Here is a 26,506-nt window from a genome sequence, read left to right as displayed (position 1 = left end):
TGTATTCAGACCTGCCACTGGGGGTCATGTGGGACTAGAGCTGCTGGGAATCGGGGGAGTGAGTGGCTGTGTCGTCCCCAGCGTTCAACCACCCCAGAGTATTCACAGGGAGAGAAAACCAACCCCCTACAACACTCTGGGCTGGGATTCAGGGGCCAGTGAGGATCGCAGTTTTAGGGCAAGCAGCTTCCTAATTCAGATCCTGAAACCCCAGCCCCAACCCCGCCGCCCCCTTACTGGTAGAGAGGCCAGAACATGTTCAGGTGAAGTGACTTGCCCAGGTCCCAGAGACAGTTACAGGCAGACCTGGAGCTCACACCCAGGCCTCCTGACGGCAAGGCCAAGATGTTCCAGAGGCCGTCTCTTCCACAGGAGCCAGCTACCTCCAGCGGCACCTGTGCTGAGCTCCCCATGAAGGCAAATGTCTTATGTGGACCCCGATCCTACCCTTGACAAAAGAGAAAAACTAGTGCAGAGCAGGGAAAGCCAGGTGAAAAAGGCAAGGTGTGTGTGTTTCATTTAATTCCAAAGCCACACAACTTATTCTGGCTCATCTGTGGCCGACAGACCATGTATCAGTTTATGCTCACCATCCTGCGCACTTAGCTAGAATAAGAAGAGACAAATGGAAACAGGTGCTGTGAACTCATAGCTCTAGCCACGTGACCTGAAGCAAGTTCCCCAACCTAAGCTCAGTGTTCCCTCCTCTAAACTGATACGAATACGGTTACCAACTATTGACGATAATGTAATAGTGATATGGGTGACACATATATCATCAGTATAGCGCATGACAAACACTGCAGGGTTTCAGATGATTCCAAGAAATAACAGTAAAACAGCTACAAGAATATCTGGCATATCATAAGTATAAGAATAAATGTTTTGTGCCTTTCCTAACCCAACTGACTTTTTTTGGTTGGGCAAGCTCAATTTGACAATAACTATGATGAGAAAAGTCTCTCAAATCAGGATCCACATTTGATCAGGCAGAGATCTGAAAGGTGTCAGCTGCCACTGAGATAACGTTGTAACAATTCCATATAAAGTTCAGCACTTGGATTCTAAAGGACTCTAAAGGATGTTTGCAGCTCATTCAGTGTTATCCTTAACAACTCTGAGGTCGGGCAGATTGTGCCCTCATTTTACCGTGGACAGAGCTGAGGCTCAGGGAGGGAAGCTGGCTTGTCCTAAGATGTCGGGGCTGACATGGCCAACAGGGTCCTGGCCTGGACGCTCCCCTCTACCACCCTGAGAACAAAAGCTAGTCACCCAGATTCCACGGGAACTTTCTGTCACTGTATTCACACCCAGAGTTCTCCTGGAGATGTATCTTCTGGGGTTGTGCCATAGCAGTCATCCGGCCCAGTCCTGGTTTGAGGCAGGTGTAGGTGGGCCAGGGTCTGAGGTGAGAGGCCCCCAGCAGCCATGGCACCTCAGGGAACCTGAACCTCCTTCACTGGGTAGGGGTGGGCGCTGGCTGTGGCACACCAATAGCAAGGGTCCCTGGGACCCAGTGACAGGCTCGCTACCCAGCTCAAATGGGGCCAGACTAAACATACCCAGGTTTCGCCTGCAGCTGTGCTTCCTGCTGCTCTGCTGACCTTCCTGGAGTCCAGGAAGGCCCAGCCTCCGCGATTTACTAGCCTAGGACTAAAGATCTGAAGTGGGCTTATCTGTTGCTCTGGTTCTTGGCCAGCTGGCCAGTGACCCTCCACTCACTCACAGACTCTGCCGTTAAACTGGCAGCAGTACCTGGCTGCTCTGTTTCATTCTGAGGGAAAGCAAAGGATCAGTCCTGCCCTCCAATGGGAAAGACAAGAACTGAGATTAAGAATGCTAATAAGCAGTTATGGACAAGTGAAAATAATGCCCCGTAGACTAAAGCTGTAGCATGACTTGAGAAAGGGGAAGAGGAGCCTGAGGAGAGGAGGGAGAGAGGGGGATGTGGGAGGGGGATGGAGGAAACAGGAAGGAGAGAGACACACAGACCCTACAGCTCAACAGACCCCCGAGTTTTCCCTCCTTGGCCATTTTTGCACTGTTTTAACTCATCAGAAACTGTTTTTGAAGGCAGTTCCTAGTCATAAACTTAAACAATTCTTGCTCTGAGGAAGCAGAAGTATCAAACAAAGGACTTCCTGGAGCCCCAGAGCAGCAAAGTAGAAAGCCCTGGGCCGGGCCTAGAGCTGGCAGCCGGGCTGTTGTGGCAGCTGATTTGACCTCTGGGCATTGTTTTTCTTCATCTACAAAGTGGAGTTAATTCAAAAATGGAAAGTGGAGGACAGAGCCCACCCAGGCCCAAGATCAGCTCTCAGCCCAGCTCCAGCTCATGCCTTACCAAAGATTCTGGGCCTGGGCCTGGCCCTCATACCCACCTGGAGTCTCAGCCCTACTCGCTGCCTTGTGCTGTGGAACAATACAAACAGTGTCATGACACCAGACTGAAATAAAGGCAGTTTATTTTCTGCTTGGGAGAGAAAAAAAAAAAAAAAAAAGGAAAATGGATTGTGGTGGGAATTAAATAAAACAAACCAGCTTTTCTAACTGATTAGATTTTGTCTGTCAAAACAATGTTGTCATTAAAAACACTGACTGACAGTGGTCTTAGTTTAAAGCACTTACTGCTTTAACTGGTAAACCCAATATTCGATTTTGAAAAGCTCTTATTTGGAGAGTTAAGTACACACACAGCAGGCACTATTTGTTACCTTTCTCATTAATTCTTATACAGTCATCTGTATAATCCCATTCCTCAAACCTGCAGTCTCAGAACGAGACTCTCTGACTTCTCTTGGGCTTGAAATGAAGAATCCCTCAGCCTCTGTCCCGGGGCTGGTGTGATCTCAGTGTCTCCCTCTACACTCGGTAATTCTCCTTTTCTTCCCGCCTGAGTCCCTCCTCTCTTTCTAAGGGTTTAGCAGGAAAAACAATTCTGAATTTCTCCTTAGAAGCATTTTCCCCACCTGTCAACTTTCAGTAGCCAACCTGATTCTCTCTAAAGCACCCCAAGTTTCTGGAGCTGAATTTGCATTAAATACACGTGTTTACACATTGAATCATTTGCCTGGAAAATGGCCTCAGCAGGCTCCCAGCTCATTCAAGACTTGTGTCAGATTAAAACAAAAAATTATGGAATGTTCCCTTTAAAGTGTGTAAATAGATGACACAAATATGAAACAGAGACAGAATGCTGGTATGAAGTATCCTACCACCTAAAGAGCTCCCCAGCGCTCCCCACTAGAGGGACCACCTCCTGTCACAGCCTCCTACCAAGTCCTGCTGTCAGAGCCTCAGGCTGTCTGTCAGCAGCTCCCCTACTTCTGACACAGGCACCCCTGGATCCACGGGGGTCACCAAATAAAAGTGGACATGGAACAGTGGCTCTCCCCTACTTCCTAACATCCCTCCCCCACACCCCTCAGGCATGCAGACACAGGACCTCTTGAAAATGCATAGTTGGGGGAGGAAAAATGACTGCCTTTATCTCAGATCTACTGACGATCTTCCTTAAGCTTTGAACCTGAGCTATTTCACTTACTCATAAAAATACAAAATACCATTCCAACAGCAAATCTGATTCACTCCAAACCCTGTTATACTATGGAAATTCAGTAAATCACCAAGTGAGAGGTGGTGGCACAATCCTCCCTTCTTCCTTTATTTGGTGCTCAAAATCCAGCAGGGTCTAGGGATCACCGTCTAGCCTCCTCCTTCCCCTGCATTCCAGGACTGCTGACTCTAGAGGACTCAACAAGGAAGGTGACCTTCACCCAGCTGAAGTGAGGCCCACCCGCTCCCCCATGTGCAGTGCATTTATGCACAGTGCAAATCTCAGGGGATGCCTGCCACCTCTCTTCCAACAGAAGCCCATCTCCTAACCAAATCAACCTACTTGAAGAGTCAGTAAAAAGTCTACTTCTGTGGGCATAAAAAGAGATCCCCCCATAGCCTTGTTCTCTCTTTTGGCTCCTCTTCTCCCCACTGACTTCTCCAGAACCTAGGAAGCAAACGAGAAGACGTGGCAACGAAAAGGACAGGAAACGGTTGCTGTCTGACACCCCCAGGCCTCTCAGCAGTACGACAGGCTTGCTGCCTGGCAGGCAGGGATCACTGCAGCTGCAGCCTTCTGACTGCCTTAGACGTTCTCCTCAAACTCTGAACAAAATGGTACGGCATCCAAACCAGCCAATGTCCCCTCCCAATGCCTGCTGGAGGCCTGCCCCCCCCCCCCGATGGAAAAGACAAGGACGGAGATTAAGAGTGCTTAGAAGCAAATAAATGCTAGGTATGAGCTGCAGAGGGCTGTGGAAGTAGGCAGTGATACGGCTGTAATTGTCCGATTAGTAAAATGGGGCTCCAGTTCCCTGACCTGGACACAAATGGACAGACAATTGCTCAGCAGGACTTCTGGGACAGGAAGGACCCCATGGAGCACACCACCATGTCTGTGGTATCAACTTACATAAAGCTAAAGTACTGGTTATAAAATAATTTAACATTTATTTGCTGGCCTTCTTAGAATTTAGAAGACTTTCAACAGATGTCGTAGGTGGACTAAGGTTCTTGAAAAAAACAAACAGAAAGACAAGTTAAAACTGATGTTCATCCTTCTGCTTCAGTAAATTTCTCTTTAGCTAACATAAGTGTTAAAAATGTTTTCAAGGGGTGGGAGGGATGCTCAGCGGCAGAGCAGGTGCTTGGCATGCACAAGGTCCTGGGTTCAATCCCCAGTGCCTCTGTTAGGGGGAAAAATGTTTTCAGTGTTTTTAAGCTCATGGTGGGGAAGGTCCACACCTGACACCAACTGGACAGATTCTACAGTGTCCAAAGGACCTGCCAGTGTCTTCCAACCAAAAGGGTGGGAGGCTGTCAGGGCTCAAAGCTGCCCCACAGAGGGCTTGTCACTCATCTGAAAACCAAATGAACTTCTGATGCTTTCACTGTCCAGTAAGCGGCTGACTTCCCTGGTGCCTGGAGCTTTCATTAGGGGCTCTTGATCAAAACAAATACTCTAATAAACAGGCTCATTAAATTTTGTTTTTTATTTCAGAAATCAGGTTTTGTTTTGTTTTGCTCTTTGTTTTTTAAGTCACCCACATTTTATGTCCTTAGGTTGCTTTAAGTGGCCCAGCTGGCTTTCAGTTAAATAAACAAACCATTAGGCTGAGACTCTATGTTAAAATGGGCACAATTAGCAGGTTAATAAATCTAGTCACTTAAGAATTTTAGCCTTGACAAAGATACTCCAGGGGGAGATAAATTAAAATAGCCTAAAGAAGCCCCCACTACCATCATGAGTCAGTGCAAATACACTGAGCTATTTACACTCCCTCAGATCTTCCTGGGTCCTGCAGGAATTTAAATTAACCCTCCTTTAGGCTCTGTCCTGGGTCAGCAGGGAAGACTTTCATTGCCTGTTAACTACTGGGGGCTTTTTTTCTTAGCATGGGAGGAGGAAAGAAGGCATATTTGCTGGGGGGCTCTTGAGAACTGGCCTGTGAGTTCGCTGAGTGGTCCCATGAGCCCTGAGCCCCAGGCAAGGGAGGAGTTGGAGGCAACGCCCCTGCACTCCTGGGGAGACTCACCCACCTCACTTTCTGTTTCATGAATTCACTGAGCACACACCCACAGAGCAGGCCCTGTGCAATAATGAATAAGACATGGTCCCTGCCTTCAAGGAGCTTATAATCTGGCAAGGGAGACAGTCAAGCAATTAGAGTAAAAATTCCCAGTTAGAATAAAACGCTTTCTCCTCAGCCCTAGAGTCCTGCACCATGTCGCCCAGCCTCTCTGAACTCATTCTCTACTGCTTGGTCCCCCACTCCCTTTGCTCCAGCCTCACCATCGATGAATAGGCTGACCTTGTTCCCAGCTCAGGGCCTTTGCACTTGCTGTGCTGCCTGCCTGGAGCACTCTTTCTCCAGTTCTCTGCTCAAAAGGTGTCTCCCCCATGAGGTTTCCTCCATCACTCAGCTAAGAAAGCATCCCTTCCACCCCCTCTCTATTCTCACTGTCTTAATAGCACTTGTCAGTATTTGGTTAAGCCAGGTGTGGGTGACTGCCCATCTCTCCAGCAGAATGTAAACGCCATGAAGGCAGAACCTGTCTGTGCTGTTCACGGCAGCTTCACCAGAACGACGCCTGGCTCAGTAAAGACCTGTTGATACCTAAGCACAGTGATAGGGGACACACAGCTGGTAAGAGAACTCATCCCAGAGGAAGTGACACCTGTGGGAGGAAGTCAGCCAGATTTCGGGAGGAAGGGGTTACACAGGAGAGAAGGCAGAGAAAGAAGGGGAAAGAGGCCGCAGAACTCCCGTCAGAGTGCCAAGCCAGCAATTTCTGGATGATTGCAAAACCCTGGCAAAAGGATAAAGAGGTGAGAAAGAGTACCCAAGTCTGGCCTTCAGGAAAGTGCAGCTGAGCTCTCTTCCAGCAAGAGCTGCCCTTGAACCTGTTCCTCCCTGGAAACCAAACCAGGGAGGGAGAGGCGTGGCTGCATGGCGCCCTCTTGTGGCCAGAGCTCCCAGAACGGGGCGCTGGAGACCGCGGCTTCAGTGTCTGGCCCTACGGCTCCCTTCTCTGATTCTCTCTTGCCCTTACCCAGACCAAATGAACACACAAGACAGAAAAACAACCACCCACTGTGGCAAAGGTGATCCTTTGGTGTGGCCGCTGCTTAGACTTGGCCATTTGGACGATTTCATTTTGTCTAAAGGTCAGGGCTGTGTTGGACAATCGTCATGCCAGCCCACACTCACTGAGCACTTTCCACATTCTGAGGATGCTTGCCTGTTTGTTAAATCAATCCTCACAGCACTGGGGGTGACTGTCAGTGTCCCCACTTCACAGAAGAGGCACTTGAGGTGGGGAGAGCTGAACAGGGCTAGGGAGTGGTGGGCAGGACCCACACCATGCGGTCTGCTCCACATCCATGCTCCAGCCATGGCCCGGTGCCACGCAGAGAGGACAGAAAGGCCAGGCCTGGGCAGCTGAGGGAGAGGCCAAGACAGTGGTCGGTACAGAAGGGGACAAATGCCCCTGCAGTCACTCCTGCCCCTGGAGCTGCCGAGAGACTGGAGCCAAAGAAGCTGCCAATAAAGTCAGAAAAACTCCACAGCTGAGGGTGGTGTGGGACGTGGCCTGGAGCCTCCCGGGTTGCCTTGGGGCACGGAGCCAGGGGTTTCACTGTGCCAGGCTCGGCCTACCCGCTCCCGGCACAGATAGCCCCGGTGCTGCCGGCCCGAGTGCGTGGCCAAGTCTCTCAGCCTCCCTCACCATTTATGGTATCTGAGCCTCTGTTTGGCCTTCATAGGCCAGTAAATCCCCACACTGGGAGGGGGTTCTCACTCACACAGGGCTGTTCTCAGAGTAGATCCAAGTGGCTCTGGCCGAGTTCTTGCCGGGGACCTCTCTGTTTCTGCTTTAAAACATGATTGGATGGGCTATCACTCAGGCCCCCCACCTCCCACAGACCTGGGGGCAAGGATGTGATAGCCCCAAAGTCTTCCTGATCCTTCATCTGGGGACCCACCTCCAGTAGGGCTGTTAGCTCAGCTGGGTCTCTTCAATCCAGTCTAAACATGGGCAGCCCAGGACAGGCTCTGGATTAGTGGGGGGGGTGGGCTGGAGCCAGCAGGGGGTCTCAGACCACAGACCCATCATGCACCTCCTGGCTCTCTCCACGGCTATAAGCTTTGGGGGAGGCCACGCGGACCTCCAAGGGGGGGGCCCCTGCTGGGAAGGTAGGAGTCGCTCCCCGGCCCGATCTGTTCTCCTTTCCTCTTGAGTATCATTACCACAATCTCCCCAGGCCCCTCAACGAGCCAGGAGAGAGATCTGTGAGGAGAAAGGGGATGGAGTGTAAACCAGAATGCTGCGACCCAAGTGGGGAGGGGTGCCAGTCTCCAGGTGTTGACTCCTTGCCAGGCACTTCAGAGGAATCAGAGAGTCTGGGAGTGTGCCCCGCCTTGGCAGAGAGCCTCCCTGAGCCAAAGGCAGCTGTGCTCTCCATCAGTGCCATCCTCTATCCCTAGAGGGCGACACTGGGACCAGGGGACTCACACTCTGGAGAAAGGTAAGGCGAAGGGATGAGCAGGGTCTTGGAGATCTGGGTTCGAAAGGCGAGCACGGCCCACTAGCTTGGGGTGCTTAGGCAAGTTACACTGACTTCTTGAGACCTCCAGACCCTCCGTGTGAGGCAGGAAGAGCACTGCCCCCCACCCCTGCCCCCCACCAGGGCTCTTGGGGGACAGAACCCTGGGGGACAGAGTGAGGAGACCTGCCTCCTGCTAGTCTGCCGGCAGCAGGGCATGGCGCACCCGGTCCAAACACCCAGGCCCCAGTCACATGCGGGAGCTGGGGGCCCAGGCCCGGCTGAGGGTGGGGAGTCAGGCCCACCTGAACACCCTTCCCCAGCACTGTCACCACACCGGCTGATACCACAGCGCAGACAGATCTGTCTTAAGTCTGTGGTTCCCCCTCAACTTCCTGGGACTAAGTGCTTGGTGCTGATAAATAAATGACCATGATAATTCAATTGCTGGACACCAGGCTGGTGATGTATCAGAACAAGCCTGGGTAGAGGGGAGGAGCAGGGGCAGAAGGAAAAGGGGGACAGACTGTGACCCTCTGGAAGCTTCAGTACCAGCACTTGAAGCCCAGTGTCGCCCAACACATGGGGGGTCATTTGTGAGAGCTCAGTTCCTATGGGGATATGTCGTCTTTCAGTGTGTGTGGTTTCCTGCTTACCAGACTGGGAGCTTTTTGAGCTAAGAAAGTCTTTGCCTCTTTCCCCTGCATCTTCCGGCAGCCCCGGTGGGGTGAGGGTGTGGGGTATTGGACTCATGTCCATCTCCCATAGCAGAGCCTGGTTACTGTGAGCCCCCGGAGGGCATCGCCTCCACCTGCCCGCCTTTAGGAGCAGTACCCTTTCCCCAGAGCAGATGTGTTTGTAGGAAAGATGCTGCTAGAGAGGTGCCCAGAGGCTCCTACCTCGGACAGTGACCCGGGCGCTGCAGGACACCTGCCCCAAGGTGTTCTCGGCCAGACAGGTGTACATGCCGTCGTCCTCTGGGAGGGCATCCTGGATGTGGAGCTCAGCCACACCAGCCTCGCAGGTAGAGTGAGCGTACTGGATGGGCTGCTCTGTGGAGGGAAGCACAGGGAGGCTCAGGCCAGGAAGCACACGGTGGTGGGGATGGGAATCCTATCCTCAGCAGGGCTGCTGTTGTCATGACGCTGCTGTTCCCCATATTTGCTCAGGACCCTCCTGCCCCAAGCTAGCTGGACAGAGGCTTGAAGGGTCCAGGGGGGGAGAAAGAGACAGGTGCTAGGGAGGTGAAGGAGAGGGAGAGATTGTGTGGGGTGAAGGAGCGAGACTGGGGCTGGGAGGACTTGGCAGAGAGATTTTGGAGGCATTTAGAATGAAGGACAAGAAGGGACATAGTTCTGTGCATTTTGTTTAAATAAAGAGTCCCCAAATCCACATCCTAGATTTCACAGAATTCTGAGCCTGGAAAGAATCTTAACAGGGTCATCTGGCCCATAGCCCACTCCCCTAGACTGAACATGAGGCTCCTGGCTCCTTTTAGATGTCTCTAGAAACAATCATCCCATTTCCCACTGTTGATATGTATCAGAGGCAATTGTGCACCCTCAACCTGATGCTGCAATGAGTACGTTTTAGGATTCATAGAACAGATAAACACAGGGAACTAAAAACGACTCTGGCCCCTTCTTCCAAGAGACCCTTGCATGAGAGGCCCTTTATTCAGGTCACATAAAATCCTTTGTGGAGATAGAAGTGTGTGCTATGAAATTCAGTGGTTTCCTTAATGCTGTATGTTCCTGGGACTTATCATTCCAGGATGTGGGCTTTCATTTCCAGGAAAAGAAAAAATCTCATTACTGAAGATTCTGGCCTTAGAGCAGGAATGTGACTGTTCACCATATAGGAAGCAACTGTCAGTTTCTTCCTTTGTCAGCCCCAGGGTCCTGGTTTGCACTTCATAAAACTGGGGGTGCACAGTGGGAAAGGGACAAAGTACAGAAAGAGGTCCTCTCCCTGCAATGCAGTGTTTTCTTCTGCACATAGCAACACTTCACGTCTCCATGACAGTCTAGCAGAGCCTGCCAAGCAAGCCATAGGGCCAGAGGGGAGAGATTCCACTGGCCTGACTGCACTTCATAAAAGTGGGGCTGGGGGCTGGGAGAGCCAGGGGCCAGGGGCCGGCTACTGAGAGGACTGGACACCGTTCTGTGTGTGTATGTGTGACTGTGTGTGAAAATGACACCCTAAAACCTCTCCTCCTTGAGAATACCAGTACATTCCATAACTGCCGTCAAAGTGCCTCTAATGTCGAAACTTGTGCCGACAAGCTGTTTGAGAGCTCTCCTTTCACTGGAAAATGACTCATATCGGTCCACAAGCAGGGGGTAGAATGGTGGCCCCAGAAAGGAGCTCTTGGCCCAGGGCATTCAGAATTGGGCGACACAGAATGCCCAGCTCCAAGACTGGTAAGACCAGAGGGGGAGGCCAAGGGTCCCTGATTTGTGCACGATCGCCCTCTAGTGGGGAGAGTGTGAAAATGCCAAGATTCACCAAGAATAAGAATGTGGGTTGCTTTTCAGTCTGGAGAGGTATAGACCACAGGTCAGCAAACTTCTGCTCGTGTGCCAAATCCCACCTGCAGCCAGTTTTTGTATAGCTGGAGAGCTAAGAATACTTCTACATATTTTAAATGATGGAAAAAAATCAAAGGGATAATATTTCATGACATGTGTGAAAATTATATGAAATTCACATTTGTATTCATAAATAAAGTTGTATTGCAACACAGCCACACTCACTCACTTATGTATTGTCTCTGGCTGCGCTTTGCACAACAACAGCAGACTTGAGTAGCTGTGACAGAGACTGTGGCCTGCAAAGCTGCAACTGGCCTTTTATAGATAACCTTTCTTGACTCCTGGTCTGAACACTGAGCCAGACAGAAGGGAAACGCTCTTACTCAGATCCATGACTAGCCTTAACATCCATGCTTTGTTCCAGCATCCCCTCAATCATGGGATCCGACAGGAGCTCTGTCCATAGTGAGGGGGGAGCAGAGGGAGACCCCAATTCTCACCTCTCTGCCCAAGAAGACCACACTGAGGAAGACTCCAAGACACCTTCTCTCACTGACTGAAGGTCATATTTCTAGCAAAGTCTAAGCAAACTATATGGATGAGGTCAATGGCACAGAAATGACTGAGGGCTATTTGGTGCACAGGTAACAGGTCGCTGCTCCCTTAAGGAGCCTATTCCATCAGCTGTGAGAGCTGGCCAAGACCCAAACCTTCTATTCCAGCCCATTTCCTCACCAATAAAGAAGCCGACACCCAGAGAGGTAAAGTGGGGTGTCCAAGGTCATCCAACCACCCAACCAGCCAAATATCCTTGTCTCCTACTCCTGGCAGATTTTCCTGCATCCTCTGTGAGGATCCCCAAACAGACCCCGCTCCATTACATCAACTGTATGGACTGTTCTCAGTTCTAATAATAGAGTTCTCCCATACTTTTGGAATGGAAAGACTTCTTTTAAAAAGAGAAGGGTTATAATATATAATAATTATTTTTTAAAGGACTTGGCAAAAAAGAGTTGGCATGTCTCTATAGGATTTTAACATTAAAAAGAATTACTGCTCTATGAACCCCCCAAATCACCTGCCACTAAATCAAAGGCAAGATCCCATAAGCAACTGCTACTGTGGTTCATTAATTTATTGGTTTATTTTTTCATTTATTCACTCAAAAATATTTGTTGAGGGCCTACTATAAGCCTGTCATATAAAAAGGAACTAAATTGCTTGTGCACCTATGTGCCAGGCATCTCATTAACTGTCTTATATAAAGGATCTAATTTAATTTTCACAACTGCCATCTGGAAGGCATGTTGTGCAGAAGAGGAGTGGAAGGCTCAGACGGGAGTAAAACTTGTCAAGTGTCCGTGGCCAGGGGATAGCAGACTCCCAGGTCCCATGCTCTCTTTGGACCTGTGCTTCCTTCTTATGCATAAATGGTTTAGAGTGATAAGTGGGGAAGTCAAGTGAGAGTGCAGGCAGGGCCAAAGGGCCTGGGGGGCTGCAGCTGCAGGAACTCACCATTGAGCAGCCAAGTGATTCGGGGCACTGGGATCCCCTGCACCGAGCACTGCAGCACGAAGTCCTGGCCCTCAACGACGGCACAGTCCTTCAGGACACTGGAGAACGAGGGGGCCACTTCCTTCATCGTTAGCCCTGTGAGCGCAAAGAACAGACAGGCTGTCTCAGGTCACAGCTGGCCGGTTCTGGTGACTGACTGCAGACACCTCACTGCCCTGGGTGCCCAGGGCTTCCTCGGAGGCCTGGCTTTGCCTTACCCATCATCACACAAGGAAGCAGGCAGCACCCCTGCTGTAAGGACCTGAAGCCTGAGGCAGAGGGACTGGCAGGGCCCTTTCTACCGTCACCAAACACCCCAGGTCTGGGGGTGCTCAAGACCTGGGCCAGCCTCCTCTCCTCTGAGACACGGGTGCCCTTCATCTTGTCTTGACTTTCACTACCCTGGAGCATCCCCAGAGCACCTTCTTCCCCCTTTCTTAGTCCTATTCTATTTTCTGGTGTCTTTGATTGTCTTTAACCTATCCCATCCAACCCTGCACATGCTTATGAATATCTTCTTACTTGTAGAGACCACATGTCCACTGGTGAGGAATTTTCAACTTTAAATAATTAGAACTTTTTTCCAACTCCTGACAAAGACTCATATAGGTTCTAGTCTTCCAACCTAGGCCAGTGGCTCAGAGCCACCGGGGGCCTGGGACGATGCGTTACTAAGTCCCCCCGGGATCCTGATGAACATTCTAGCTGAGAATCACCAGGCTGGACTTTTCCCAAGCCTTCTACATCAGTGAGTCAGGGAGCATCTTGTACTGGGGACCATAATTAACAGATGGATAATCTCTTCTACATGGTGCAGAAAAGTCAAGGTGGCTGACAGTTGAGAAAAGGCAACTATATTTGGTGATTAGAAGACATCTCACTGGTGCTTTTCAAGAGAAATTATTCAATACAGTGATGAGGGGGAAACTACATTAAACTGCAAAGGTTTAAGGGCAAAAAAAAAATACTGGAAGGCTTCCTGGGTACTTTTCCAGGTGTGACTGTGACAATACCATGAGATTGCTACCTTTGGCTCCTTTTACTGCTGAAGTTAAAAAAGTTTTGAACGTTAATTTTGTAAACTGTAACCTTGCTGAATTCTTCAATCAGTTGCATTTCTCTACACTAACGATGAATCAACAGAAAAAGAAAGTAAAGAAACAATCCCCTTTAAAATAGCACCCAAAGTAATAAAATATCTGGGAATAAATCTAAACAAGGAGGTGAAAGAATTATACACAGAAAACTATAAACCATTGATGAAGGAAATTAAAGAAGACTTTAAAAAATGGAAAGATATCCCATGCTCTTGGATTGGAAGAATCAATATTGTTAAAATGGTCACACTGCCCAAGGCAATCTACAGATTTAATGCAATCCCTATCAAATTACCCAGGACATATTTCACAGAACTAGAAAAAATCATAATAAAATTTACATGGAACCATCAAAGACCTAGAATTGCCAAAGCATTACTGAAGAGAAAGAAAGAGGCTGGAGGAATAACTCTCCCAGATTTCAGACAATACTATAGAGCTACAGTCATCAAGACAGCATGGTATTGGTACAAAAACAGACATATAGACCAATGGAACAGAATAGAGAGCCCAGAAATGAACCCACAAACTTTTGGTCAACTAATCTTCGACAAAGGAGGCAACAATATACAATGGAATAAAGACAGTCTCTTCAGCAAATGGTGTTGGGAAAACTGGACAGCAGCATGTAAAGCAATGAAGCTAGAACACTCCCTTACACCATATACAAAAATCAACTCAAAATGGATCAAAGACTTAAACATAAGACAAGATACAATAAACCTCCTAGAGGAAAACATAGGCAAAACATTATCTGACATACATCTCAAAAATTTTCTCCTTGTAGAAATAAAAGCAAGAATAAACAAATGGGACCTAATGAAACTTACAAGCTTCTGCACAGCAAAGGAAACCATAAGTAAAACAAGAAGACAACCTATGGAATGGGAGAAAATTTTTGCAAATGAAACCAACAAAGGCTTGATCTCCAGAATATATGAGCAGCTCATACGACTCAATAAAAAAATAAACAACCCAATCCAAAAATGGGCAGAAGACCTAAACAAGCAGTTCTCCAAGAAGACATACAAATGATCAAAAGGCACATGAAAAAATGCTCAATATCACTAATTATCAGAGAAATGCAAATCAAAACTACAATGAGGTATCACCTCACACCAGTCAGAATGGCCATCATTCAAAAATCCACAAATGACAAACGCTGGAGAGGCTGTGGAGAAAGGGGAACCCTCCTTCACTGCTGGTGGGAATGCAGTTTGGTGCAGCCACTATGGAAAACAGTGTGGAGATTCCTCAAAAGACTAGGAATAGACTTACCATATGACCCAGGAATCCCACTCCTGGGCTTGTATCCAGAAGGAACCCTACTTCAGGATGACACCTGCACCCCAATGTTCATAGCAGCACTATTTACAATAGCCAAAACATGGAAAAAGCCTAAATGTCCATCAACAGGTGACTGGATAAAGAAGAAGTGGTATATTTATACAATGGAATACTACTCAGCCATAAAAACCGACAACATAATGCCATTTGCAGCAACATGGATGCTCCTGGAGAATGTCATTCTAAGTGAAGTAAGCCAGAAAGAGAAAGAAAAATACCATATGAGATCGCTCATATGTGGAATCTAAAAAACAAACAAACAAACAAACAAAAACAAAGCGTAAATACAGGACAGAAATAGACTCATAGACAGAGAATACAGACTTGTGGTTGCCAGGGGGGCACAGGGTGGGAAGGGATAGACTGGGATTTCAAAATTGTAGAATAGATAAACAAGATTACACTGTATAGCACAGGGAAATATACACAAAACGTTATGGTAGCTCACAGAGAAAAAAATGTGACAATGAGTGTGTATAAGTCCATGTATGACTGAAAAATTGTGCTGAACAGTGGAATTTGACACAACATTGTAAAATGATTATAAATCAATAAAAAATGTTAAAAAAAAACAAAATTATACCAAAAAAAAATTTTTTTTAAGATTTTTTGTTTGTTTTGAGAGGTAATTGGATCCATTTCTTTATTAGTAGTTAGCTTTTTTTTTTAAATGGAAGTATTGTGGGGATTGAACCCATGACCTCATGTATGCTAAATACACACTCTACCACTGGGCTATACCCTCCTCACTACAGATGAAGTTAATAATTTCCCCTAGTCAGTGCAATGGTGAAGCGAGGCTTCACACCCAACTCTCTGACTCTACATCCGTACTTCCTCCTCCAGACCAGAGCTCCCCTAAGGGGAGAGTGGGAAGTGGGAGGGCAGATGCAAGTCAGAATGATGATGTATCTGAACGGAGCTGGTACTGAGGGAAGGGATGGACAGCCTATCTGGACATGTGTGGGGAGGCACCACCTCCACCCCTTTCCCCTGGCTGGCATCAAATTCCCTCATCAGGGAAATGCCTTTGGGAGTCACCGAAAACAATATGGGCTTTTGTGTCAGACCAACATGGATTAGGAATATGCTATTTTTTACAAGGCATGAGACCTTGAACAAGTCACATGTAGTGTAGTGAAGTGACACTACAGCTCAGTATTCTTCTTTGGAAAAGGGTGTAACCCTAACAATCACCTAAGACTGTTGGGATAACTAAATGGAACCCTGCAAGTAAAGCATTTAGCACAAAGCCTGGCACATTGAACAGGCTTTCGGTGGGGTGTTAGCTGTTATTATCAGGCGGAAGTTGTGCATGGAGACTGGGCTAGCAGCTAGTTTTGGGGTGAAATACAGTGGAGAGATAACAAGAGAATTTAAGGGGGCAGTGAAGCAGAAGAAAGATTTTTTTTCCCCTTTATTTTCAGCCAAGGGAAGACCAGAGCATGCTTGTAGGGAGGAGAAAGAGGCCTTGAGATAAGGGGTGTGGGGAAGATTGAAGAAATGGTGAGAGAGGAAATCATTATCAGACCCGGTCTTTGTGGTGATGGAAAGAGAAGTCTTGGTAAGGGAACCAGGCAACTCTCCTGCAGTGCTAGGGAAAAGGAAGCAAGAGGCGTCAGAGGACCTGTGTCTTGTGAAGGCTTCTGCAGGCGTTTCAGCACAGCTAAGGAGAAAGGAAGTCCAGGAGGAGGACTTCTGGAACCGCAGACTAAGGAGTAAGGATTAAGACTAAGGCAGACTAAGGACTAAGTCCGCTCCTCCAGACGAGCAACAGGAACACTAGCAAAAATACTCGATGTCAGCTTTCTCAAAACTCTGCAGATTCACCAAAGGCTTGCAGCACTCTGAGGAGCCTTCATGCAAAAACAAACAAACGGCTGAATCTTGGTAAGAACAGTGAGCTTCGTGGCATGCCCAATTCCTGCTCCTGTGTCCCAGCTCTGTGGGAGCTTTAAAAGCCAACATTGCCTTTCACCCCCAACTCGCTGCAGGTACAGCGTATACACCCAGCTTCCCTTTAATAACAATAGCTAACACTCCAACCAAAGCCTGCTGGTTTTTACCCTTTGGTGGACACGATGCCATGTGAGTCCTCTGTCTTAACACAGAGCCCTGGATGCTGAGGCTTGATTTCCTGGACCTGGGACCTCTGCCTAAAGGCACTCCTACCTCCAAAGGCATGGATAATATTTCTGGCAAAGAAACTAACAAATGTAGTAAAATTCCCAATTAAGAAGTGAGTCAGCACTATGCAATCAAAAGCAAGACTACTTCTCACCCTTCCCTGTGGATCTCCAGTTTCTCCTCCTAGAAGTAACCTATGGACCCTTCCAGAAATGTCTATGAAAACACAAGCATCAGTTTGCATTATGTACATAGATTTTTTTTTTCCTTCAATGCAAACAGTCTATGATAGACATGGCCCTCTCTGCTCTTGGCTCATCCCTTGTACTAACATATCTTGGACAGGTTTCACCAGCAGAGTCCCCAGGTCAGGCACATTTGTTCCACTGGCTGCATGATGTTCTACTGTGTGGATGAACCAGTGAATTCTTTTCTTTTTTTCTTTCTTTGAAATATTTATTTTGGCAAATTTCAAACACACACAAAAGTAGAGAAAGCAGTACAGTGAATTGTCAAAGACCTGTTTCTCAACTTTACTAATAGCCTATCTCATTTCATTTTTACCCCACTGAGTCCCACCAAACACAGATTATTTCTGAAACAAATATCAAAAACCATATCATTTTGCCAGTAAATAACTTATATCTCTAAAATATGTGGACTTTGAAAAAAAAACCCACAAGATTTAGCATCACATCTTAAAAATAGCACTAATTCCTTTGTATTGAATATCTTGTCAATGCTCAAATTTTCCTGATGTTCTTATAAAAAAATTTTTAAAAAGGTGTCTCAGTCAGTATCCATGCACAATCCATGTATTGCTGTTGTTAGTGTCTCTTACATGCCTTTTCACTGAAGTTTCCTACAGGTTGTCCCCTCCTTTCCTTTTTGCTTACAATTTACTTGTTCAAAAAGTAGGTGGTTATTTGTTCCATAGAGTTTCCAAAAGCCTGCAATTTGCTGACTCCACCCCTGTGGTTTCATAAGATCCTCAGTAGTATGACACGGGTCTAAGGCCCCTATATAGCATCAAAAGTGAGGGGGAAATTTTATAGAGAGGCAGATAGGTGCAAGGCTATTTAACACAGCATTACAGTAGTGAAAAAATGGAAACGGTCTAAACAATCTAAATGGAAACAACAAGGCCATGTCTAAACATCATTCTATGAACTATTTTATGGCCATTAAAAATCATGTTCTCAAATAACATTAAAAATACAGAAAGAAATAGTATAGAAAGATGCCTAAGTAACACAAGCAGATTAGAATGGTAAGCAGGGTACAAATAGCACGATGCCGATTTTGGTTTAAAACCCGAAAACATCATTCATTTCTGAGTCATAAGATTATATATTGTTTAAATTCCTCACCACGAGCGATAATGCATTACTTTTATAAACAGATACTACAATAAACCCAAAAGATGCAGGAGCCCACATCATCTCTCATACTCTAAGTGCGTCCATTTGGTTCTCTGCAGTCACCAAAGTGAGTCATGGCACCCTCGGACAGCTGAAGAACCTAGAACAGGGAGTGGGCACCGGGCGGGGTGTGGGGCCTGGGCAGGTTTATTTTGAGGTGATTCTGATGTGAACTCCTCACTGGGAACCACTGTCCTGGAGCAATGACTTTGGCCTTGGCAGGCAGGTGGGGACGATGTTTCTGCCAGGTGGCACACCGTGGGTGGGGGATTGCAAGAGAGGACACTTGTGTGGTGCATGACGCACCCCCGAAAGTCCTCCCACACAAAAGCAAATAAACAAGAAAAAAAAAGAATAAAAATTTTTTTAAATTAAAAAAGAAGAAGAAAACAAAAAACCAAAACAAAACAAAAAAGAAAGTCTTCCCACAGAGAGCCAGGGTAAGGAAGGTACTCACTTCTCACCAGGAGGGTCCAGCTGCAGGACACCTGGCCTCGGACGTTGGCGGCTGTGCAGGTGTAGTTCCCGCTGTCCCTTGCCCGGGCTCTCCGCAGGCAGAGGTATTGGGAACCCCCGTCTTCATAAATCTCAATGGTGCCTTCTCGTCTCTTCACGGGGGCACCGTCCAGGAACCAGGTCACTTCGGGCTTGGGGATCCCTGAAACTACAAGGCCAGATGAAGGACATGAGGCCCCTGAGAGTGCTTGTAGGGCAGACGGCAGGGAGGGACTGAGCCCGAGGGAAGAGCTCAGTCTGGTGCACAGCTGCCCTCCCACGTGAACCTCTTTCTTCCCCTCTACCCTCTGGTCCACATCCCTAAGACACAGGCAGGGTCCTTGGGGAGGAAGGTTACAGGGGTGACAAGCCAGTTCTCCAGATCGGCAGCAGAAGGGAGGAAACAGAAGGAGACCCTGCGGCTTGTTTTGGTGGAGGTGGTGATGATGGGTTTCCCCTGTAGGGTAGTCAGAATTAGGGCTCAGGGTCGATGAGTCTCCAACCCTGAAAAGTGGACCACTGCTGGGTGCTTCTCCAGAACAAGGGGCATTATTAGACTGAGTCCTTCCTGATGGGAGACCCCTTCCCAGGGTGGGGGCCCTAGTCCGAGGGGATGGTGGATATGGGAGGCTCAGATCACTGTGCTGAAGGAAGGGAGTGACCACCCGGGGCTACCATGTGGGTGCCAGTGACCTCAGGTAGCTCTCCTCACCTTCACACTTGAACTTGACTGTTTGATCTTCACTGACTTCCTGGCTTTGGGGCTTGCTCCCAAATCTGGGGGCTGTTGTGTCCCTCTGGCTCTCTGTGGAGATCCTCCTGGGGGCAGCCTTGCTCACGACATCTTGGCTTCCCAGGCCAGACTGCCTGGTGGTGAGGGCGGCTGGCGGGGGAGCTGCGGGCCTCTCCCTCTCTTCTCTGGATGGAGAAAGTGTGCCTGAGACTGGTGCTCTCGGTTCCAGCTGGACTTTGGCGGCCTGCAGGGTGATGGTGCTGGAAGTCTGCAGGACGGGGGGCCTTGGGGCCTTTCTGGGTGAGTCCCCAGATGGCTCCAGCTTGGATTCCTGCAGGGGTGGAGGCCGGCTACTTGTGGCCCAGACAGGGGTGCTGGAGTAGTTCTTACTTCCACCTGCAGCCTCCGGGCCGTCCGGTTTCGGCCCCTGAGTGATTCCGTTGGTCACTTCCTTACTGATGTCGGAATTGGCCACCTTTGTTCCTCTCACCAGCGACCTGTTTGGTGGTGGTGGTGGTGGAGAAGGGACAGTGGGAAGAAGGAGGAACAGAACGATCACCTGGTTACTCATCACAAGCACAGACTCCAGGGATCACAAAAGCCCACAAATCAAAGAGAGTAAGAGCGAAAGTCTTTCTTTCTTTCATTTTGCTCAGTTTCCAGCCGGAAAACAAGCAGCCATCCTCGTTCTTCCCAGTCCCTCATCCTCAATCCAGTGTTCCACTTACACTGATTACATCTGCCCTCCTCTCCACAAGGGCCACGCTGATTAAGACACGCGACCGGTTTTCCCATCCACGCTGGCCCTCTCTCACCCATGTTCCACACAGCAAGCACAGCCCATCTTTTAAAAACATAAATTGAGTCATGCCATTTCAAGCTTAAGGATTTCCAACAGCTTCTCCACTCTATTAAGAATAAAACTGAGCTGCTCAAGATGGCCCACAGGGTCGCCCTGTGGGAGCTGGCTCTTCTGCTGCATGGATGTTGTAAGACCCCATCTCCGTTGCCTGCCAGGCTGCGGCCACACGGGGTTCTCCGGGCTCCACAGCCACCTCTCACCTCACCACTTGCACACATGCAACCCCTCTGTTTGGAACCCTTTCTCCCTTCTTCACCGAGTTCATACTACTCCTCATAGGCCTGAGCTCAAACACCAAGCTTGCAGAAAGGGGCTCTCTGTCCCTCTGTTCTAAATTAGCACTTCTCATAGAGGCATCAGAGTTTGTAGTTATGTTTTGTGAGGCTCCGTTTAAGGCCCTTCTCCACACCAGACATCAGCTCACCACACACACCCAGCATCTTACATGGAACCTCACATTCAGGAAAGGAAGCTTCTGATGAAGATGTGCTGGGTGAGCAGGGGGATTCTGGCCTTGAACGTGGAGGGCATCCTTTGCCGAGCAGAGTGCTCTTCCTGATGACGGCTAACTAGCACAGATACTGAGCAGAAGCTGAGAAAGATGACAGCACTGAGTCTGCTAGAGTCTCAATACCGATGGCAAGTCTGACACAGAAACTGGATGGCGTGTTACGACAGGAAAACAAAACAAAACACCCCAAATAGAGCAATTCCCCACCAACAGTCAGTTTCCCCTCCCTATAGGACAGCTCAGAAATTCAGGGCATTTCTCAGTTATAATCCCTCTTCCCTTGCAGAGCATTTTGATTTGGAAACATGATCATCACAAAGCTGACACATACCTGTTGGTACTGTCCAAACCTGGAAAAGGGGAGAAGGCAGAATGACCATTAGTGGGATGCTTTATACACCATGAGCAGAGAGGGGCAAGATAACAGCCTCTCACTTCTGACGGAGTTCTGGCCTCACAAGCTCTCACTTTCCCCATCACTGATGGTCTCCCCCCTTCTCTCCTTTCAGCTTCCCGCTCCTGAACTTCTTGGGTTAACTGATAAACTCCTCTGAACCCTGGAGACACGGCCAAGCTCCCAGCGCTGCCCTGCACCCTTATGGTGTCCTCTGCTGCCCTACCCTGAGCATGGGACCTCCCTGTCTCTAGTCCATAGGAGGAAAAAAAACCACTCAAGGGGCAAACAAAAATAAATATCGACTGAAAACTTCAAACCCAAACAGTGTACCTTGCATGTGGCCCTCAAAAGAACCCCTCATAGCTATCATTTTTGACAAATACCTGCTTTAAAAATGTACAGGATAAGTATAATTTTATTTAGTTCTTTAAAGAAAAAACATACAATATCCCATGTATTTTTTCCCTGCTACATTATTTTTTTTTAATTTTATCATGGAAAATTTCAAAATACACAGTAGTACAGAGAACGATATAACAGACACTGAAAGCCAACACCCAGATTAGGAAAATACCAGCATTTTGCCAATCTTATCTATCCCTTTTTGTTTTGGTTTTTTGAGGGGTTTTTCTGGGAGTATTTTTAAACGAATCCCAGGCAACACACCATTTTGTCATTAAGTGCCTCAGAAGGGAACAGTTCTTTAATTCAGTGCTGGGGCAAGTAAAGGGAGAGTGACTAAGACACTTCTCTCGATGACTGATGACAGCAGGTCCTGAGCCTGCAGTGAGTTGTGAAGTCAAACTCTTTGGTCAGGCCCAGGGTTTTCCCCTTAATGGTGTACAATAAAAGGGAAAACACCAGCATGTGCTGCCCATAATACTACTCAGGATTGTTTCATGAGACTTATTTCAGTTAAATATGTCTTTATACATATGTATGTTGCAATGTAGAATAAATTTGTTTCTGTGGGTTGTGAAAACACGTGGGCTGAAAGTGGTAAAGAGAACAAGGAGGGATATTTTCTGAGAAAGGAAGGAGACAGGGAAGAGAAAAATCATAGAAGAAACGAGGGTAAGGAAGGAGGGGGAGACAGTGAGGGTGGCTTCCCTCCCTGATCCCCACGTCCCACCCTGCTCAAGGTTCCCGCTCCAATGAAGTGGCATCAATCTCCTTCTCCATCCACACCTCGGTATTTCCAGGCTGGACATGGCAGAACCAAGGAGAATGTAAGGAGGACACATATTCAGAGAGATTTCAAGAAAGGAGTTGTCTGGGACTGATGACTACAGCAAGGAGAAGACAGGGGTCAAAAGCGATGCTGAAATGTCCAGTCCAGGGGAGATGAAGACCTAAGCTGAGGGAGCACCTGATTTGAAGGCCAAGGTGGATGACAAATTTAGGCAGGTTAAATTTGGGGTGATGGTAAGATAGTAGCAATGTCCACTCTTCCGAAAGTCAATTAGAGATATAAATAAAAAGGGGTCTGAGCAAGAAGGAAAGGCTGAAGACAGGTGTAAGGACACAGGAGAAGCACCTTTCTCCGTGGCCGTGTCTGTGCTGCTCGCCCACTTCCCTTCTGATTCAAGACCCTGCCCCTGAGGACACATGGGTATGTAAGCACGACACGTGGAACACACAGATGCATAATGAACAAGAAGCTCCTCCAGGGAGGGGGTCGCCGGGAATGGACTGCCCTGCACTAGCCCTCCCTCCACTTGATACCTTGGATGGAGAGCTCAGCCGACATGGAAGCTTTCCCCGACCCATTCACCACCAAGCACGTGTACACGCCCACGTCATCTCGGCTGACCTCGTGGATTTCCAGAACTTGCATCCCATTCTTCTCAGACATAGACACACGGGCACTGGGCTGCAGGGGGATGTCTCCCTGTGGATGGCAGAGAAACTGCTCACCTTCTGGCTCAGTCCTCCTACCTCCTGCCAATCTAACTGGGAAAGACACCAGGCATGGACAGCAGGGCCCTCTGCTCTGGGCCCTGACAACACACTCAGAGAGCAGCCTTAGAGCAACTCAAGGGCCCTGACTCAGTGTACGTATGTGCTGTGGAGTTCAGTCCAGCTTAGAACAGGTGTATGGACCCTGTTTCAAAGGAGCCCTAGCTGGAGGGGGAAATCCTACCTTCCTCACTTTTGTTCTCCTTTGTTTCCCTCTTCCTTTTATCTTGTCCCAGGGTCAGTACAGGAGAGTCAGGAAATAGGTAAAAAGCATCCCATCACTGATTCTTATCCAGGAGTTCTATCTGTGGAACTATCTATCTACTCTCCCTGGCCTTGACCTCAGGTGTTCCCTATGGCTCCTCACTGCCCGGTTGACATCCACCTGACCCCCTCCCACTGCTGCCTCCTCCTCCCCTTCCACCGCCTTCTCCCCCACTCTGCCTTGACATGGCCCAGCCCTGAATGATTTATAAAGCACTCCTACATGCAGGATTTTGAGGTAGGTGGGATTATCTCTGCCTCCCAGATAAGAAAACTGAGGTTCTAAGAGATCAAATGACTTGCCCAGCATCAAATGCTTTGTGAATCAGGGAGCTGTGGCTTGAAACCAGTCCCAGGCTGCAAATTCCCCTCTCCTAGGATAGCCAGATCTGTCTTGACTTGGAAATTTCATGCTGTAAATGTGTGGATTACAGGACATCATGGACTAAGGAGCAGAAGGAGGGTGTGCAAACAGGGACAAGAACAGGCATGGCTATCAAACACACAGAGAACCTCAAGGACCATACACAGCTGAAACAGGAGCGACTGACTGGGCAGCCAAACTCCCACTAGCCCAGGGATCTAACCCTAAAGTTCTGGGTTTCCTAGGCCTGGGCCACAGTCAGGTTAGACAAAACCTCACCTTGAGCCATGTGACCCGTGGCTGGGGCCTGCCAGTGATCTTGCAAGAGAACCGCCCCATCTGTCCTTCTTTGACCACCGCTCGGCCCAGCTTGGTAGCAAACTTTGGTGGGCACTCTCCCCAGATGCTCGGACGGGTCTCCACTGCAGGGGCTGCAAATCTGTCCCTGGAAAGAAATCAGCAGAGAGTCCAAAGTAATTAAGATCCTTTTTTCTCTGTCCCCATCCAAATCACTTAAGTTGTGGTCAGAAACCAGCAAAGGGCAGCCTTCCCAATTCTGTGCCTCAAACACACTTTTAATGCACCCTTTGGAAAATCTGTGGCACCAAAACCTACGTCCTCTGCCTCCTGGGCATGCAGCTAGATTTCATTTACCAGCCTCCCCTGAAGTCAGGTCTACCTGATTTCTACTGAGCTCTGGCCAAAGCCTGGATTTCAAGCAACAGACTGTAAGCAGAAGTGCTGTATGCCACTTCTAGGCTGGACCCATTAAACCTCCCCTGTGTTTTCCACGCTCTCTCTTGCCCATACTTCTGGCTAGATGCAGAGTCCTGCAGAGGATCCCAGGCCTAGGAGGTGATGAAGCCACAAAACAGAAGGAGCCTGGGTCCCTGGAAGAGAATGGGAAGGTTCTCCACCTATCCAAGAATATGTGAACTGACTTTGCTTGAGTAAGAAGTAAACTTTCCCTGTGTTAAGCCATTGTGATCTGGGGGCTTGTCTGTAACAGCAGCCACTGTTACTTATCCTTACCAATATAGGTTTACTTGCCATAAGAAATCTCACATACTGATTGCCTCTTTTAAGTCTGTTTATTTAAGTCTTCTGATTATTGCCTTGATTGTTAGTGATCCCCACAGACTATGGCCATGTAGCCCATTTCCTCGGCATTTAGCAGCTGGACCAGTCAAAGGGGCTATCCACGGAGGCCACCAGGTCAGGAGGTGCTGTGTGAATGACACGTCACACCCCAAGAGGCTCCCACTTTAGTTATCATAACCCAGGATGCTTCAAAGGACTTACTCCCTAGGCTGTTCTGTCAAGGCAGCAAGAAAAGCCAGTCCAGCCCTCACCCTGGGCTGAACATCCTATAACTTACCCCAAGGCTTTGGAAACAACAGGCTGCCCATGCTTCTTCACAAAGCCCCCTGCAAGTAGGAGACAAAGAAAAAGAGGTTTGAAAAGTCCCATCTGAGCCACCAATTTGGAGCAACAAAAGTCAGAAAGAGTCAACAAGGCGGATGGGTGAGATAAGGATGGAATAGTTCACCCTGACGGAGCCCACATCGCATCAGGCTCTAAGGTGGGCACTTTACACACATTATCACATGGATTTCCCGCAATAATTTAAGGAGGCTGGTATTACACTAACTTTCTATTTTCTAAACAGGTGAGAGAAATGAGATTCAGAGGTGAGAAATGGTCCACTTGAGTCACAGAGCCAATAATGGTGCAGGGAAGCGTCCAGGTCTGCCTGTTCTAGAACATGCCACCATTCTGCCGAGCTGTTATATACCCCTGGACCTTCCACTTTGGGGATGATCTGTGGTGATTAGGACCTCTGCAGAAAAGGACCCCACTGAAGAGAAGAGGGGCAGATGCACACGCATCTCTCTTAGCACGTCTATTCACATTTGAAACCCAGTCACCATTCTATCCTTCCACTTAAGGCCCAGCAAACAGCAGCACCTGTCCTGCTGGGTGGAGCAGATCACTGGAGATGAGCTACACCTGCTCATCCTGGTGTCCTGCTGGTGTGGAGTCTGCACCAGCAGGACACCAGGCACTGCCGGTCCTGGGTGAGGTGCTGCTGTGCTGAGCAGGAAGCAGTTAAATAGCAGAGCCAGCAAGGCAGCTGGGGTCAGCTTCCTTATCCAGCTGCTGCTTCTGGGGAGAAACAGCTCATAATGTGACCGGAAAGTGACTATACAGCAGTGGGGTGTTTTTGAGTAGGGAGGGGGAGAGGAGGACACTTCTGAGATGATCTGCCTGGAAGTTTTTCTCTTTTTACCACAAGCTGGAAGTGTTTGTAAAACCCCACCCAAGGTATGCATGGAGAGGGTGGAAGTCATTCCCTGATATCAGCAGGCAACTGCAACGGGAGATTTTGCTGGGTGCTTCCTGGAATATGGGAAACTTCCTTACATTCCAGCACTGATCACATCTGTATGAATGCATAGGAGCACAGAGATGAAGGACGAAGATCATGGCTGAGGAATTCCCTCAGCCACATCTGGTTTAAGGTTTCACCAGAACCTCAGTGGAAAAGGAATAATAGCAAATGCCAGCCTCACACTTACGTTGTGGTTCCATATAGGCTGGCAATTGTTGTACGTGCATTTCTGCTTAACGTAACCATTTAGTGAGCTGTGTAGAGTTCTTTCCCCACAATATGGGTTCAGTTCTTGTTATTCAGCTCTCTGTTTGAGGTTAAAAGAACTTCTAAGCTGACAAAAGAAGAGAG

The 26,506-nt window shown here is 48.3% G+C and overlaps 1 protein-coding gene across 5 annotated transcripts in view; it reads right to left on the bottom strand.

Moving 5' to 3' along the window:
* MYLK (myosin light chain kinase) overlaps positions 1-26,506 on the bottom strand; it is a 199,522-nt gene that overhangs the window by 93,327 nt on the left and 79,689 nt on the right. For all 5 annotated transcript variants that reach the window (XM_031454585.2, XM_064494510.1, XM_064494515.1 and 2 more), the window contains exons 4-11: positions 25,142-25,190; positions 24,043-24,208; positions 22,902-23,067; positions 21,111-21,129; positions 19,386-19,903; positions 18,636-18,842; positions 12,148-12,282; positions 8,998-9,150 (exon numbers count right to left, since the gene is read on the bottom strand). In XM_031454585.2, the coding sequence (XP_031310445.2) occupies positions 8,998-9,150; positions 12,148-12,282; positions 18,636-18,842; positions 19,386-19,903; positions 21,111-21,129; positions 22,902-23,067; positions 24,043-24,208; positions 25,142-25,190 (1,413 nt within the window). The remainder of the gene's footprint in view (positions 1-8,997; positions 9,151-12,147; positions 12,283-18,635; positions 18,843-19,385; positions 19,904-21,110; positions 21,130-22,901; positions 23,068-24,042; positions 24,209-25,141; positions 25,191-26,506) is intronic.

Source organism: Camelus dromedarius, chromosome 2 (assembly GCF_036321535.1).
Source record: "Camelus dromedarius isolate mCamDro1 chromosome 2, mCamDro1.pat, whole genome shotgun sequence".
Lineage (NCBI taxonomy): Eukaryota > Metazoa > Chordata > Mammalia > Artiodactyla > Camelidae > Camelus > Camelus dromedarius.
This window is presented reverse-complemented; position numbering and strand designations above follow the sequence as displayed.